At 25.2% G+C, this 19,705-nt stretch overlaps 1 protein-coding gene across 4 annotated transcripts; it reads right to left on the reverse strand.

Moving 5' to 3' along the window:
- Positions 1–519: 519 nt before the first annotated feature.
- LOC114119297 (transcriptional activator Myb) lies at positions 520–19,620 on the reverse strand. 4 transcript variants are annotated; one of them, XM_050205329.1, is made up of 15 exons: positions 19,174–19,620; positions 10,141–10,303; positions 9,631–9,780; positions 9,333–9,565; positions 8,997–9,210; positions 8,671–8,924; positions 8,473–8,612; positions 8,289–8,410; positions 6,443–6,523; positions 5,348–5,632; positions 5,158–5,280; positions 4,947–5,084; positions 4,340–4,441; positions 1,303–1,446; positions 520–1,224 (listed from the first exon to the last, which is right to left on the reverse strand). In XM_050205329.1, the coding sequence occupies exons 1-15, from the start codon at positions 19,179–19,181 to the stop codon at positions 1,075–1,077; spliced, it is 2,307 nt and encodes a 768-aa protein (XP_050061286.1). In that variant the 5' UTR covers positions 19,182–19,620; the 3' UTR covers positions 520–1,074. The 4 variants fall into 4 exon arrangements, with proteins under 4 accessions (XP_050061286.1, XP_050061281.1, XP_050061285.1 ...); XM_050205324.1 differs by lacking the exon at positions 19,174–19,620 and adding an exon at positions 12,058–12,247; XM_050205328.1 differs by lacking the exons at positions 6,443–6,523; positions 19,174–19,620 and adding an exon at positions 12,058–12,247.
- Between the last annotated feature and the right edge of the window lie 85 nt (positions 19,621–19,705).

Below are 19,705 nucleotides of genomic sequence, written 5' to 3' on the forward strand. Positions count from 1 at the left end.
GTAGTATATGTAATGTACTCTGATTAGTAAGAGAACATATGGTCGTAGCAGCCTGATAAAAATCAGTTTTTCTACATATCCCTAAACAATACCCTGCCAGAGTGGAACTAATCTCAAGGATTAGCATGTCACTCATTGGATAAAGAATAATTATTATACTATGGATGCATAGAAAACAAAAACAAATTTAAAGGAGGATAAAACATTTAAGCCTATACCACTATAAATAAATATACCAAATTAATAAATAAATAATATGTTTGTTAATATAATATTAAACAGAAATTAATTGTTTCATTATTTTTAAAGCAATATGATGACAGATAAGATTAATTTTTAAAATTTGATATGTGGTTTAAGTCTTACAGTTTTTACTTCCTGTATCTATTAAATTTTAACACATACTTCCATAGCACCACACTAAACATTTTGTATTCTGATCAAAATACTTGAAATTAAAAGAAATAAGTTTTTAATGAAATCATTAAAATCTAAAAATGTACAGACAATAAATAAAAATTATAGTCTAAAATCACTATATTACATTATTTTTTCAAAACAAATTTAATTTACATCTGGTAAAAAATCAAATCATTTATAATACAAATGAATGATATAAATCACACAAATAAAATTAATCATAATGTTAATGGTAGTGCTGATAAGCAAAAAAATAAAGAAATCAATGTCAAATTTCAAACGTGCATAATATAACTAGGTATATACAAAAAACTTTTTACAATAAAATCAAATACAGTTGAATAATTTGTAAAATAAGTTTTAAATAATTTACAATCATATAAAATTACATAAAACACAAAAATGAAAAGTTACTAATAAATTGCAGTTGGTCACTATATAATTGAAATATTAAATTACAAAATGGAAAACTAAAATAAAAAAGAAGGATCAATAAAAATTATAACAATATGAAAAACCAACAGAAATGAGACAACACAAAGTACTTATAAAAAAACTCACTCAAATAATTTAAAATGTTGCAATTATAATATTGCTGGTTTACAGACCTGCTTTATGTTTTAAAATACAATAGTGGGAAAAAATATTAAGTAACTAGAACGATAATTGCCGTGGTTTAAATCCAGGTGTTTTAGTGCTAAGATTTTTATTCGGTGTTTTCATTTGCAAACACTGAATAGCTAAGGCTGTCATTTCTTGTTGATCAACAGTTTTTCCACATGTAATCTTCCACCTCACATCATTCTTCATATAATACATTATTTTTAATAAAAAATTTATTAATACATTTATAAGAACTGTATAACATAAATTGTTACATACCTTTGATACGAGGCCGGACCATTTTTGTCTGTGTGGACTTCCAATGTGTAGACGTTTGAGGACACTGCTGCCGTCGGACGACTGTGGTAACTGTCTGCGGATAACTGTTGCCTCCGAAATGTCTGGTGAGGCAGTAGAGCCATTCTGGTCATCACAAAACAATACATACAGCCACCATTTACTACACCATCACCGTAATAATAACGAATAGCTACTACTACTTATTATTATTACTTTTTCATATTAAATAATACAAATAAAGAAATGTTTATTAAAACTAAAGCATTTTCAAAGAATAATTAAATTGTACATTGATTGATAGTTTAAATATTATTTCAATAAAATTATAATTTAATTACTTTTAGGATAATCTTAGAATAATCTAAGGCAAATATTACACAATGTATTAAAGTTAACATACATTTTTTTTTAAATTAAAATAATTTTAGAAAAATCATTGTTTTGTATTTTATTTGACACTCATTATCAAATTGCACATGTTTTAGTTTATACAAGTTAAACATAAAACAAAATTTTATGACGAAATATATTTAAAATCATTAAAAAGTAGAACATTTTTCATTTATGCCTATTTTTCATAAAAAAAAAGCACATATAATACGTATAAGAATGGTATTAGCAATTATTGGTTCAAAATCTTCTATTCTTTATCTTGTATATTAATATATCAAAAGAAAACTTCTTTGAAAATGCTAAATATTGAAATAAAAAAAGACCTAGAAGGTATTTATATTAGTGATGGCCAAAGGAGGTAATCATTATTTATTTTAAAGCTAATAGATATCTCAAGAATAATTAGATTATATATTATCTATTTAAAAATAAAATTTGGTAGGATATAACTTATAAGTATAAATAATATATTAATTGTATTTATAGGTAGTTTTTTTTTTATTTCTTTTAATAAATCCTAATTAATATGATTAAATAATTTTTTTTTTGTTTGGCTCATCACTATTCATTTAGTATATAGTACTTAGTACTTTAAAATTTTTATTGTATTAAATCGACTTTACTTAAATCAACAAAAATAATTTAAGATTTTGAGCAGAAGAAAGAGTCTATAATACTCATGCAGAACCTTTTTATTTTTATTATTAAAGATAAAACAATAATTTTAAAAAATAAGTCCTATATTGTAGGAATAAAGCAACAAAAGCTTATCATTAGAATCAAGTTTTAAAACTGCTCAAAACCTTATTTCTTTTTTTTTTTATTATTATTATTGATTATATTTAAAGTTATAATCATAACAAGTTTAAATAAAAAGTGAATTTAAAAATACTTAATTAAGTCATGCATAATACATAATGGGAAGTATAAAGGTAAATATAATTTTTTATAATATTTTTGTATTTTGAAACAAAAAAAAAATAATTAATTAATTTGACAGTTTTTGAAGTTATTTTTTTTAAATTAATATAAAATATTGTTTATATTTACCCTTATAACTTAAGAAGTCACTGCACAACCATTATTTAAGGAATTCAATATAGAAAGTTTTAATATAACTTTGATAAGAATTCAAAATTTTAAAACTTCAATATACTTAAATACTGATTCAAAGTACTTACAAAATGGTCTCACATCAATACTAACAATGATTGATGGGTAACTACAAGATTATATAGACAAAATGTTTTACACAGGACAAATAAGTATAGTATTTAATACAAATTCACCAAATTTTTACACTATATAAATGATAATTATTAATCTCATAGATTTGATTTGATTTTTATCAATATCTACTAGATTATAATAAATATAAATAAATAAAATGAATTTTACAAAAGAATTATTTGAATTGTCTTAAAAATTTTATGTAATATAAAAAAAGAACATGGAATGGGTTAAGTTCTTCTCTAAGCATTATGAAAAGTTAGTAAAGTTTTTGAGAATACTTTCCTAAAGTTTGTCATGCATAATATCAAAATCATAAAAAAATAACAGGTTGTGCAACAATCTCTTAAGTCCCAATTTAAAATAGTAGAATAATAACAATACATTTAACAATCAAACAAAATTACTCTAATTGCACTACTGTGCTCTACAAATACTATGTGTAATATAATATAACAAAAGTGAACAAATTATACTTAGTAAATCACTTCTCATTCCCACAGAAACATGTATGACAACATAGAAGACACAAATACCTATAATATTAATCCTTTTAAAATCAATAAAATCATTTTCCCACTGAAAATTTTGACAAAATTGTAGAGCTCAATGCGTTTTACCCATTAAAATGATTCCAATTTATTCATTGGGTACAAACACATCTTTCAATTTGTATAAATATTATTTTATATTATAATATTGATAAAAATAGTCGATATATTCATAACATTTTTATGAAATAATACTTATATATTTTTTAATTATAATTCCCCCCCAGTACTCCCTGATATTTTTGAAAATTTGGCACTTTAAAAACTTTATAAATTATAATAATTATAACAATCGAGTGTTTTTGCAGTTATCACTAATACATTAATTGAAATTTAAGAAAATAATCAACATAATAACGATAAAACTATATGTATGAATGTTTTACTTTAACTAGACAACAAATCCTAAAAATATCTAACTAACATTTACCTACAAATTCATGTATAATCATAAAAGTTTGACTTTCAAACACAACTTAACTTATCTCTGTACATACATTAAAAAAACTCTCGAAATAATAATTGAGTGATTGAAACTAAGTATTCAAAAGTGAGGTGCTAAACTATTGCTTTTAATTGATCCAAATTGATCTAAGGGTGCAATAATTTAAAGAGTAAAAAGAACTAGGTTTTTTTTCATGACCTACTCACCCAAATACCTGAAAAATATTAACAAAACAAAACAAAAAATCTAAATTACGAGAAATGAAAAATTAATAAAAAATAATGTCAAATCTAAACACTGGCACACTCAATAAAAAATGGCAGGTTTGGTGTATGATATAATATTCACTCTTCAAACCAAATTAGTGTAGATGATAAAATAAATACAATATTTTTACCTTTGAAGCTGAATATTCCTCAGTTGTATAGATGTTCCTAGCATCATCAACTAAACTTGTTGAATAAACATCTTCGGCATTTGTTTCTCTAATTGTTTTTGACTAAAAAATAGAAATTTTTCATTTCAAATTCATTATTCTTAAAAATGAAAATTACAGATGGGTATAACTTTCCAAACCCTCAATACCTCAAATTTTTAGAAATTTAGCGATTAAGTTTGAAATGTTTAAGTATTGTGACAAAACATTAATTTGAATTTTTTAACTACATTTAATTTATAAGTATTATATTTTTTAATTAATTTTAATAAGTATTAAGAAGTGTGTTCAGGCTTTAATTACGATTTTGATCAATTTGAAAAAAAAAACTAATATAATTATTTAAGGGCGATATGTATTTTTAAAAAAATGTCTGAAAGTTGAATTGTTTCAAATTATATTTAATTTATTTTTCTTAAACATAATTACAGAATGAGATAGAAACAAAATACAATGTTTAGTTTATCTAACAAATTTACAAAGACAATAAACTGTGGTGTTTCAGTGCCCTTTGTTAAATCACTAGTTCATATACAGCATAAATAATTATTTAAAAAAATAAACTTACAGATGAGTCAATAGGTTGGTTCCAAGAAGCTGTAGGAGATGCCCATACTGGTGCAAGAGATTTTCTTGCTTTTTTTTGAGGTGTAGGTGAAAGAGGTTCTGCATTTTCTTTTCCACATGCAACAGTGTCGTTAGTATCCTATACAATTTGAAAATGTTTTTAAAATAAATAACACAATGTGACATGTAAAAAAAATATTTAAAATTATTACACAAAACATATTAGAGCTATCGGTTTCATACTGTGAATCAGAAAATTCTGATTCTTTTTTAACTCGATCTTCTTGCTTTATATAATCAGTTATATCCTCAATTAAAGCTGATGGGGATTGAACCTAATAATATAATATATAACATATAAGTATATTAAATATAAATGGATAATATTTAATTTTAACTTACTAAATGTTTTACACCCATTTTACGGCCAGCCTCAGCAAGAGCAATTTTAAATGGTGTAGGAGTGTGAGGAGTATTTATTCTATGCATTGTTTCTGGAGTCTTAACATCATCACGACTCCTTCCAGCAAATTTATAAGTTAAATTTGGTGTAACTAAGGTTTCAGATTTTATGGTTTGATCACTAATATCTTCATTAGGTTTACTACTACAACTAGGTAATAATAAACGCCTGACAGGTGTTGAAGATGAACTAATATCAAACGATAATGATGGACTATTTAAAAACTAAAAAATAAAATAGAAAAAATTAACTGAGGTGTTTAAAATTGTAGTTTAGATTAATAAAACAAATTAAAGGCATTAGAAACACACAACACGTTGGCAAAAAAAAATGGCAATCATATAATAATTATACTTCTTATGAAGGTGGAAACACTATAGTAACAACTAACAATAATTATAACTACCAGTGATAAAAAAATTAATATCATAACTGTACTACTCTAAAGAAAACAGTATGATAGTATAAATTAAATTATTTTTATAAAATTGTTGTTACTGTAATGTTTAAATACATTATTTACAAAAATATAAAATAAGTAGAAATGCAAAACCACCAAAAACTATGTGCAAATTAAGAATAGAACAAAAAAAAAATAAACCTTTTAACCTTATATAATATACAATTATTATTATTTGGAAAATATTGAATAATTGTTTAATTAAAAGCAAAGCTAAATGATTACAACCCTTTGATTTTTAATTGGTAATTAATAAACCAATACAAATATTATTATCCAATATCCTTAGATAAATAAATGAATTTCTAATTATTCAAAATCATAAATACTTCATAACACCATGAAATGACTTCAATAATTGAAATTCACCAGTATTAAATAGGTATATAGAAAAAAAAATGATTACCATTATAACCATACATAGACAAACTACAAAGACTGTTACTGTAAATGCAAAAGAAGTAATTGCTTACAAATGGATCATTACATGCATATTATATATACATTAACAGTAGTATTTAATGAAGTATAAAACTATATACGTTGGAGATTAAATCATAACATATTTACATACTTGTGAGGGACTGAACGGTAGTTGTTTTATTGGTGTTCGTTTTTCAGGCGTTCCAGGTATGCTCAAGCCTGACAAAATAGTCTAGACCACAAAGACACACACATCTCAATCTTTTTTTAAGCAAACAATCAAACCCAATTGAAAAAAATACCAATTTTGTCTACTTAATATTTACTTTTAGATAAAACCATATCATTAAAAAAACAAAATTTTATTTAACACATTATCACTTATACCAATTTATTTTTAATTTCAAAACACTATATTAGCAGCCCAACTTGGCTTGCTTATAGTCTATACATTACTATTTAATCACTGAGCATTAAGCAAATGACAAGTCAAGGCAACTTCAGCAAAATATGTATTTGATTAAATGTACAGTTTAAAATAAATTAAATGCATAAAGAACATTTTCTATTGTAATTTAATGAACTGCAATTGTAGAAAATTAAAATTAAACTGTCAGTAAATTTATTTTAAACCAAGTTTAATTATATAAAAAATTTTGAATTTCATTACTAGCATTGATAAAATTATGCTCGAATCAAAATTATAGACTTGTTACCAAAGTTAAATGTGAATAAAAAATGCTAGTAATAATTAGCTAAAATTCAACAAATAAAACTTGTTTAAACCATAAAATAATCATAAGAAAGTAATCACTATATAATATTTATATGCTCTAATTCAGGAGTGTCCAACCCGCAGCTCGAATACAGCCCGTGGTGTTTTTTTATGTGCCCCTCACTCCAATTTAAAAAACATTAATTACTTGTATACTAATAATAATTAATATATTAATATAACGAGAAAAATTTTTAAGAATATAAAACTACAAAGTATTTAACATCAAATAATGATTAACTTAAAAAGTTTTTTTTTCTTAATTGGCTCTAATAGAAATATCTCGTGTCATTTATCAATAAATAAAAATTATTGTTGTAATATAGAATATAATTTTATCATTGATTTTGAATGTATTATTATTAAAAAGTAAGTGGCTCACAACAATGTTTACCCATATAATGTGGCCCAGTTTTCACAAAAGGTTGGACACTCCTGCTCTAATTGTTAATAAAAACTACAAAATTTTGTTTTACTGTGATTACTTTTATTTTTAATATTTACCAGGATTAAAGTGAAAAGTGTCCCATAACCTTTAAATAAAATGATTTGCTAAGATGTTGGTACACAGTATTTGACATAATTGGTAGATACATATAAATATAAAATAATTTAATATAAAATACAGAGTATTTAAAATAGAAAAATAGTTAGTAATTATAAAAAATAATGAAATATGTACAATATAGTGATAAGTGATAATTTTTAAAAAAATAGTCATGTCTATTATGACATATTTATAAAATAAATGTAATTCTGATAAAAAAAATACTGAAGTGACAATGTTACACATGATACTTTATTTTAATAAGATAGGTATTTGAAATAAATATTGTGCATAATCTTTGACAAAAGTAAAATAAACAAAAAAAAATGAGTTATAAAATAAAAATAGAACATAAAACGTCATTTCAATATCATGCACTGTTAAATATGATTAAAAAACAATTTAAATACATATTTTATTTTATGTATTACCTGTGTCAAATACAGTATATTAATGAAAAACCATACATAAGCACCCATATATTAAAAAATCAAACCAATTATTATTATCTTACCTTTGAATAAAATAACACATTATGTGCTAGTTATTTATTATCAAACTCAAAAGCTTTTCAAAAATTTGTAAAACAAAACTAAGTGAATTACCTACACTGATTTTATACTCTAACCATACATAATGTAAACAAAATTAGCTTATTTTTCATTTTTCACTTACGCTGCATTGTAAATTTAGGCCAATTTCAGGATATTCCGAAAAACTTCTTCGTCGTCGAGTAACTTTATTACTTGGTGAAAATAGATCTAATTTATTTGGTGTAACAGCATCATACTGATAATCTGCAAGTCATCATTTTAAAATTTGATAACATTGATTTATAATTTTATAGTATGTTACTTACAAAGTTCTGGGGCAATTTCTTTTTTAGGGGTCTTAGTAGGGGTAACAAGATGAAGTTCTGCATATCCTTCATCAGGAGAACTACCAATAACACTACTACTAGTTTGTTGAGTATCAATAAAACCTGCAGACTCAAATAATCTAAAAAACACAGTACATTATTCAAACTATTGTATTTATTTTTATTTTTGTTTTATACCTGTATGGTGAATAACATGATGGTGAATTAGTTTGCAAGGGTACTGAAGCTGGTCTTGGTGGGGACTCTAATTTATAATTAATTTTGAACACATCTTTTACTTTAAAATCACTTTTCTTTTGAGGTGTTGACATTAAAGAATTTAATACTTCTGCAGCTGCAACAACTTCAGCTTTATCCCGAACATCTTGTTCGGGATCTGATTTACACTGAGTATCATCTGGAATATATTTTGGAGGCATCCAACTGTAATACTAAAAAATATACATATGTATATAAAAGAATTTAATATATCAATATTAATACATTTATAGACTTCAAATTACTTGTGATGGAACATCAATAGTTATGTACTCTGATTGATTAACTTGTGATGTATTAGAATGACTTTTGTTAGATTCTTCTCTGTTTTCCATTGGAGCTCTGATACTTTTTGGTTTAGGCTTCAACATGCTTCTACCATATACTTCACCTTTATCATCTATTTCATATTTCCTCCGCATAGTTGAATTCCAATGATTCTTTATAGCATTATCAGTCCTAAATATTTTTAAAATAAAATAATTAGTAATTATTTTAATCATAACAAGAGTCTATTGTATATCATTCGATATTTCTTATTTATAACCTTAAGCTAAATAAATAATTTATCAACCACCTACCTTCCTGGTAACAATTTTGCAATTTTAGCCCATTGATTCCCCCATTGACTATGTGCCCTAAATATTATTCTGTCCTCTTCATCTGTCCATGCACTTTTTTTTATATTTGGATTTAAATGATTATGCCATCGTTCACGACACTGTTTACCGATTCGGCCTTTTAAATGGCGAGCTATTAGAGTCCATTTTTTGGGTCCATATTTTTCTACAAGTTCCAATACAGTTTCGTCTTCCTATGAATACAAAATAACAAAAATATTAATTAAGTTTATTTTTACTTTACTAAAATTGAGCATACTTCTTTTGTCCAAGGTCCTTTTACTAAATCTGGATTCACAACTTTGTGCCATCGTTGTTGGCATTGAATATCTGAGCGATCGTTGAAATGTTGGGCAATGATATCCCATCGTTCTTGATATTCTTCTACAAGTTGCTTTAACCTCATATCCTATAGAGAAACCAAATATTAACATAATATATCAAAATATATAATATACTATAACAATATATATATACAATATAATGTTTATTGTATAAATATGATTCTATTTTTATTAACATGTTAATTGTGTATTCATTTTAAACATTTTTTTTAAATATTAAAAAATAACTTGCATTTAGGTACATGTCAAATAATACTTATATAAGACACCAACAATAAATCAATAGTTTAATTGTTATTTTAACAATAGTAGTGAATTGAATAACAAAGTAGATGATGCCAATAAGCATTATTCAAAACATGCAACAATGTTAATGGACTCTATTCTATGTCAAAAATAGTGAATATATTAGAAAAATTACTAACTTCTTCTTTAGTCCAGCGACCCTTATTGATGGAATGGTTTGATGGTTTATATTCAACCAACCGTCGACCATCTTCATTAGACACGATTGGGATGCCAAGCGGCATCGCATAATCATCTGAATCTTCTCCATCATCCGTTTCACTATCGTAACCTGATCTGGACCTAAACAATTTTAATAAATAATAATAATTTACAGTTGATAAATAATTATGTGCTACATATAAAATATATAAACCTAACTATAGCCATTAATAACTGGTATCATATAATTTAGTATTATCTCTAAATATATCTCAGTTTCAAACGGTTGTATTTAAGAATAAATTTTAATAAATAAAAATAAAAAACAGGATACAGAAATACTTTGTCACTCTTTAAAACTCAACTCAATGCAGAATAATACTATGTTATATTGTTAAATTTTAAAGCAATAATTAATAATTTCTTTCAAAAAAGATATAAGTATAGATATTCAAAAAATGTTTTAAATAACATGTACAAATGTATTGTTAACTCAAGACCTCTCTACTTTTTATTTAGATAAAAATAATAAAAAAAAATATTTTCTATCAAAAAGAAAATCTAAGTTTTATTTAAGAATTATATAATAGACATAATACCTATATCAAAAATATAAACACTTTTATACTGGTATAAATGAAACAAAATCACTTCTATAAAAATATGAGGGTTACAGACCGTGAATCCTGTTTCCTGATCCTTTCTTAAGAAGTATACAATTTTAGACTAATTATAGTGGCATTCAAATAGAAAAAAAAACTTAACAAAATAATAAATATAATATACAATATTACAGGTGATAGACATCAATACATATTTTTACTAAAATAATTAAAAATAAAAACACTATTTTGAATATTTTAATTCAATTTTTTTATATTTTTAGTTTAGTTTCTAAGTAAACATTAACTTATAAACTTAAACAATCAAATTAATACTAAAGCTCATTATACGAATATTTAAAACTTGTTAGGTATATATAATAATTAGTAATTACAAGTATCATATAAATTACTAAATAATCAGCTGTTTATTTAATTTTTAAATATTTATAAAAATTACTATTTAGTATTTATATTAAACAATATAATTTATCATGTATATTATAATAATAAAATGTTAATGTTTAATATGTTAAAATTGCTTATAGAAAAATCTTAAGAAATTGAAATAATGAACTACTCTCCATATTTATCTAATTCCATCAAAAAATTACAAAAACTGATTATAATAACTCAATTTTATATTGGATTATTCAAAATTAGTTACTAAACAAATAATATAAAACACATGTAATGTATGGTATGACTAAAAAGTAATTTTTTATGTTTTTTTTTGCCTTTCTATATTTTAAAATCTTCACCCAAGCACATGTTTATTAAAAATAAATTAATACAAAAATCGGTCAAAAAAAAAAAGTATACTTATATTATTTTTTAAATGTTTCAAAAACCGAAAATATAAAAAGTATTGTTATTAAATACAATTAACATTATAAATTGCGTAAAATAATGTTTCATGTTATAAATCGTGTTTTAATTAACATTTCGGAACGTGTAGTAGTTATTCAGCAAATAGTTAAAAAATATTTAGGTATTATTAACCATTAACTTAAATGAAAATGCTTAAAAATTAGACCCTAAAATTTCAACATAATATATAATATGTTTTATGTTTATAAACCAATTGAGGTTAAACACTAAAAATATTTCAGCATTTGACATATTATTTTTATTGTTAAATGTTGTTAAAATACGAAAAAAAAATAGAAATTTTAATAGAAAACAAAAAAATAAACGTCTAATATTTCTATAGTATTTATTTGTTGGAATTAAAATCATATATTCTAACAAAATATTATTAAAATATATAATATTATTCATTTAAAGACTTACTCATCGTTTTGTGGTACTAAATACATTCGTTTATTATTAACGTTTTGATATTCCTGATAACCACTCACGGAGCTATAGGGTCGTTTAGACATGGAAACATTCAATGAAACTATCTACTCTTTAAAATTAACTTGGAAATCTATAAAAGTTCAAAATAATGAACAAAGAAAAATACGTGCGTAATACTTTACTTTACACTACACTATAATACCACACTACTATAACTATATGGCGGGAGAACAGAGGCCAGGTGGTACAAGACAGCTGGGACATTGGTTAGGGGATCAACTAAGCAGCAATACAACCCCTCCCATTCGCATTACGGACATGAATGCTTGATATACATGTAGAAAAAAGAGGAAGCTGATTTCCTAACAAGAGAAGAAAGGGGCTCAGCCAAAAAAAAAAATATTTTAAATGATGCAACATTGAATAATAATTTAAAGAACTAGTCACTAGAAAACACTTGCATTTTAGTCAGGTCTCGAACACCTTTATTAATGTTGCAACAATATTATATTTCTTTTAATGTAAACATAAGGAAACACATTAGCTGCGTGTATATTATGTGTAACAAAATTTACCAATTGATTATACATGTTAGTTATTTCACGGACAATTTGATCCATCAAAATAAAACAAAAATACAATATTATGTTCCGTATAAGCACTCGAACTTCGATTTATTATTTAATATAAATTACTATCTGTTTTAAAAATACATGATAAACTTAGTGTATCTTAAACGTCATAGTGATCAATTTCAAATAAAACCATACATTTTTTACGAATTTTTACGTTGTACGTTGATTTCTTAATAAGTATTAAATATTGTGTTTCCATAAAGTATATGTACTTCTGTTTTTCTTAGTAAAATATGTTTAATTTTAAACTTGTTGGCACGCGATTCTAGATAATATGAATTAATAAATGTACAAGAATTACGTAAAAACGTGAATCGATACGGTGGCAAGCATAATGCATAAATCCTAATTTCTGGAGAAAAGTATTAATGAAAAGCTTACAACATTATACAAAGCATATTATACGAGTAAATGCATTAATAAATTATTTATAAAATAAACATTAATTAAAAAGTTGGCTTAATATAAGAACTCAAAATTCGTATTAAGCAAAACGGCTCCGTGGCTGTGGTAAGAAAACATATATTTATATCCACCTACTATACTTAAAATACTTGGGGAATATTCCCATTCAAATTTTCCTGTAACACTAATTTGTGATTAATGACAACTAATAACAATAAATCACATAACTTTTTTGTTCCTGTGAACTTTAATTTTAACAGAATATTATTAATTATAACAAATTCATTATCACATGGTTTAAAATGATTGAAATACCTACTAAATAATACATTTAAAAATTTCAAGATTTAACTTCAATATAGGATATAAATTTAATTTCATGAAACCTAATATAATATGAATACTAATTATAAAAGTTTTAAACTAATATAATATAAAAATAAAATAAAATTTTTTAAGATTTCGAATATTCAGAAGATTTTGGATTTTCACCTTACGTATAAAACTAGGTACCAATTAAGAAAATCGAAAAATTATTTTAAAGTACATATAAACTAAATAGTATTTTTCTATTAAAACATTGCTCTACAAATTATTTAAAAATACGTAAGTACTTATAATAGTATCATAGGCAAATTAAAATAATCGATCCTCAGCGTTTACTAACACATTTATAATAGTTACACCTAACCTAACCTAACGTTACACGCATTTTTAAAGGGAGATTAATATTTTTATTATAGGACTATTAATTTATGTATAACAATATATAATGACCGTGGATCCAAAATATATTCATCAGGAACTTATACTGTTCTTATTAAATTATTTTTACGTCCAATTACTATGAATTAAAAATAATCATGGTAAATTTCTAAGAGAAAATCATAAACATCATTTGTACCAAACTGTATGCAATATATATTAAAATTATCAGATCTCTGAGAATGTTAATGTACTATTTATTTTGCTTCTTGAACCCAGGGGTCTCCAAACTTTTTTATTCAAGAGCAACAAAAAATATCAATTGCTCTTAGCGGGTCAAAAGTTTATTAACACAAATAATTTTAAATTTTTAAAATTTAGATATCTACTTGTATATTTACTGTCCTATAGGGACCGCGAGCCGATTAAAATTTGTTCGCGGACCGTAATTTGGAGACCCCTGCTCTAACCCACGAGCAACATCATAAATTCGAATTCAGCAAAAACAACCTAGCTAGCTGTAATCTAATTCACTAAAACTTTAAAGCATAAGAACATTATCTGAATTCATACGATGTTTTTTTTTTTAAGAAATTTAACTGGTATATAAGTTATAAGTAGGTATTTCTAATATTACATTTTAAAAATGAAATAACGTCCACTTCAGTTAGAATTTTGCTCACTATCAGTTATTCTGCTTACAATATAACAATACTAAAAAAAAATATTTCTATCTACATCTCCCCCTTCTCTACGCACACAACACAAACCAATGAGTAAAGGTTTAATTTAAATTTTGTATTAATATCACAGGGAATTAACCTATTATCAAGCTTAAAGGTAAGCATAATAACTAAGTGATTTTAAACTGTGATATTTCACAAAATCATAACTCGATTTAAAATTCAAATATCGATAAAAAAACTGGTGTTAAAGAGAATAATGTTTTTAGATTTTTATCATTAAGTGTGAAATAAGCTATTAATAAGTGAAGTATCAAAAAATGTATTAAGATTAATTAGTATTAAAATTATGTAGTTTTTGCTCATATATGTTTGAGAGGGCTTGTTAAGTTTATTTTATGTGGCTAAGCATACCAAGCTCCCACTACTACTTGTGCCACTGGTTATATAAGCATACAATTCTTTAATGTCTGGTTTATCTTCTAATAAATATTAAATAATATACTGATTGTAGTACCTTTCTACTATATTACAGCTTTTGTTTAGCAAACTGGGGGAACAATGCTTACACATTACTTCTCCTCAGTACTTAAACTAACTAATTAGTAGGTATAAGTCTATTGAAATTTATTCAATTTATAAAACTACATTCCCAGTATAAATAAATCAAGGTTCATTTTCAGTTCTTGCCTACCTAATTGAAATTTTTATTTTATTATTTAAACTCGGTTTTACAATTAGTTAAAAACAATTATTTTTTCATTTATACTCAATGCAAATTACCAATAATCATCATATATTAGCAACCATATTTTTATATTATTTTCAGCAAGTTTTATTTTTAATACATTTTATTCAACCATCTTAAATATATTAAAACGATTTATATCTCTTGATAAATATATACTCAAATAAACTACTAATTATTAACTACAAAATGTTAAATATTAAATGTTAATTACAATATTAAATAAATACCTCAAAAATTGTTGCATATTTAACAAACAATATTATTAAAATAAATAAATAGCAATTATTCTAATATAATTATAGAAATTATTGTTTAAATTTGAGTACAATAAAATAATAACAGAAATCGTATTCATACTTTACATGGATGAATACAATTAAAGGTTTACTTAATTATGTTTATATAACACAATAATTCAATCTCAAAAAATACAAATATGTAATTTTGGTTATAGTGCCATAAACAATGTGTCATAATTGTTGCAATCTACATATATAATAGTCCACTGGTATTTTAAGTGATAAACCAAAAATACATACAGTTTACACTAGAGTTTATAATTTATATAAATTATTTAAGTTAACTTAGGTAAATATTAATTTATGAAAACGCTTGCTGTAAATAATAATCTTTTTAATATTATTAAAAAGAAAAGAAAAAAATACAAATGTACCCATTTAAAAATAAGGTTTTTTAAAAAATATAATTATTACTATTAGTACATTAAATACTTACAAGAAATAGCTCACATGTTAGAAAATCAATACCTATCTAAAAATTAAATTCCTTATTGGATACATATTTGCAATGGTATAACTGGGTAAAAAACTAGGAGGATGAAAATAATTTATGCACTAAAATTAGTAAGATAAAAAGATACCTTTGCTACCATACAAAAATATCAGGAAAGAATGCCCCCTTGTTTTCCCCACTAGCAATTACATCACTGCATAGTTATATAGAATATTTTTTTTATAAATATGCAATTAAAATTTAATACACTAGGTATGGGCTATTCTTGTGTATCTATAAAATGCTGACTGTGTTATATAATTTTATCCAGTTTATTCAAATTTTAATAAACTTTTACTTTATAGATAGTAATCCCTTAAAGTCATCTCTAGTTCTACTTCTCTCATAATTATGAGCAAAGGATTTTTGCATCTCTTTTTTTAACAAAAAAAATTGTATTTCTTAAATCTCATATGCCACCAATATTAGCAAAAAATCTGATTTTTGTGTACATTATTATTTTACAGTGTGTGGGACTCATACTAAATGATAACTTAGATGATTATAAAACATTTTAAACCATAAAATGATACTATATTGCTTACAATACCAATAAACTATATGTAGATCACTTATGACATAATTACTATTATTTTTAAATGTATTTTAATATAATACCAGCTTGATAGGTACATACCTACCTAATTTATTTATTTTCTATACTACATAGATCAGAATATTTTAATATTTAATTTTGTTCATTTATTGAAAAATCATATTTCGTTGATGAACAAGCTTATAGGTTAGAAGTAGTTTTAGACACCATAGTAACAATATGTTGCTCGTGTAAGACATTTTTTTACTATCAAATTATAAATAAAAATGTAGGTATTTCATAAAATAATCTCTGTCTACATTTATCAACTGTATGTATTTAAAAAACTCACTACATTTTTGCCTAATACATTCTAAAATGCCCATGTTCTTCAATTATCATTTATAAGAAACAAATATTCTAACAAGGTAATTTAATGATATTGATATTTGTCAATCACACACACATTCACTATAACAAATATTAAAATACAAAATAAATTTTAAATTATTATAGGTACCTAATTGTTATTTAATAGTAAACGTCAATATCACTATTATCTATAGGTATACCCTTAACCATTAAAATTTGATTAAAAATATCAATTTTTAAAATGAATCAATAAATCTACTTATTGCGGAATATCCAAACAAACACTAGGGTGATAAAATTGTTTACACAAAAGTTACATAACTATCTATTTAATCAATTAGTTTGTGTAATATTTATGTAAATAAATATGAGTTTCAGTGTTATGTCTAAAGTAGTATTGGCGCGCAACTAGGGGGGGGGTGCATAGGAGACTTGTGCACCCCCAAAAAAAAATCCATTTTCTAAAAAATATTGTAATTATCATAATGTATATTAAAAAAAATAATTGCCTATTTGATATTATGTTCCCGACTATACATAATATAAATACAATATACATATATATTTTATACACTATATTATTATAGTTTTATTTTATAATGTACTAATAATTAATAAGTTTTGACTTATAACGTTTATACGGGTCGCATATAGGTAGTTATTCGTAATTCTTGGAACAATAATTATAATGATATTATACTATATTTATATTATAATTATATCAGATTTTCTCGATTTTGATAATTTTTTATTATCTTAAAAATATTATGTTGTGATGAAGATTTTTTTATATTTTGGCAAAAACTTGAACTACCTATTGGCAGAACAAAATAGTATAACTCTTGATATACCTACCTGACATAGGTATGATACAATTAAGTAAACAATAGAGGAAAGTTTATCAATAGCATCATCTATTGATTCTTTTTTTATAAATCATTATAAAGTGAATCACCAATAACTATATAATTTAAAATTAATTTCCAATATACCAATAAGTTCTACTACTTGTGAGCATAACAAATAATTTGAAAAACAAACAAATTTAAAATAAATATAATTTGCATTCAAGAAAAATCATGTTAAAATAGGTAGTTTTGATCATTTAATTTTGTTAACCTCAATTGTATAAACAATATTAAAATAAAGTATATACATTTACATTAGCAGTTATTGTTTTTATTAGTGTTGTGTGAAAGTTAATTGGAGTTATAAGTTGGGGGTATGGGGACTTTGCTCTCACAGCTCTGCGAGCTCTTCACTATTTGTGCATCCTCAAAAGTATTGGTCTAGTTGCGCCTATGCAAAGTAGACTATTATACATTATTAAGAAAAAAACATAACATGTAATTTATTAGCAAATGCATAACCATTTATATTTAGATACATAAACAAAATAATTGAATTAATTCATAACATTATTTTCTATTTAATAAGTACAGGATACTATTGTCAGACTATCAATTGATTATTTATCAAATCACATAATAAGTATCAATCATGACATAGTTCAAATACTGCAATTTAATGAAAAGTATAAGAATATTATTTACTCAAAATTTTATCAATATTGATAGAAAAACTCAAAAATCAAGATATTAACTAAATAAAAAAATCCTTTGATAACACAGACAATCGCTGTTGAAATTTATTATAAGGGAGTATAAGGATCAAAAAAATATTACAATTGCTTAAGTTTTTTTTTTGTCATGCAAATGATATGGGATCTTGTCCCAGTTACTCCCCCCCTCCCACGCACACACTCACATCCCACAAAAACTCAAAATTCATGCCTCGTAACAATCCTAAAAACAATTGTACCAAATAACAATCTAGGTGCACCCGTGTGGGCAGGTCGTAATTTACCATCGATAAGATCGTCAGATTCGTTAGAAGTCAGCCGAAAAAGTGCACGTTTTCTTAGTTGTGCTAGGAACATTCGAAACGCTCAACCGACAACGGACCAAGGTCACGGGAAATTCAAAATTAAGCATGCTGGCTGACACGTCTCCCGGAACTAACGTAATGACTACCTATCGAAAATTCGACATCAGGGCGATGGCGGGGCAGAAAGCATGTTAGATCCCTTCAACGTCATATAGTGCGGCGGACGATGAGAAAAAGCAATACGACCAATAATTTATGTAGTGTAAATAAACGTGTAGATAAAAAAAAAAAAAAAAAAAAAAATTATACGCAGGCAAATATGTAACTAACGTGCTGTCTCACCTATTCATTTATCGACCAATGATTTAGACAATGACCGTTATGACGACGTAACGGCCGACGACCGTCGTTCCGTTTGATTTTGAATAGTCAACTGCTGAGCAGCGCTTCCGGCCGTCCTCCCGATGGCTAGGCGAACGGACATAGCATACTACATTACTATCCTAACGGACGTTTCGTACTTTCGTAGCGTTGGTCACCGCCACCGAAGTCTGTGGTCGCGACGCGTACTGCGGGTGGCGATATTGTAATCGTAAATCGTTGTCGCCGTCGTGACGTTACGTGACTGGGACGCGGCCGGGCGTACAACACGTTCAAAAAATTATGTAAAAAAACGTACGGAGCAACAAGACATTCGTGATTTTGTTATTATTCTTTCATGTTTTCGTTATTTTGTTTTTGTCCTACTGTTGTCTATACGAACTGCCGAGTGCCGACCGTATACGCTAGATGCTGCTAGCTGCTACCTGCTACTGTCCGTCGACGGTTGGTATCTATCGGTTCGGGCACCGGCGCTCGCCGATTGGTCGGCGTC

The sequence above is a fragment of the Aphis gossypii genome, chromosome 1, assembly GCF_020184175.1.
Source record: "Aphis gossypii isolate Hap1 chromosome 1, ASM2018417v2, whole genome shotgun sequence".
NCBI lineage: Eukaryota > Metazoa > Arthropoda > Insecta > Hemiptera > Aphididae > Aphis > Aphis gossypii.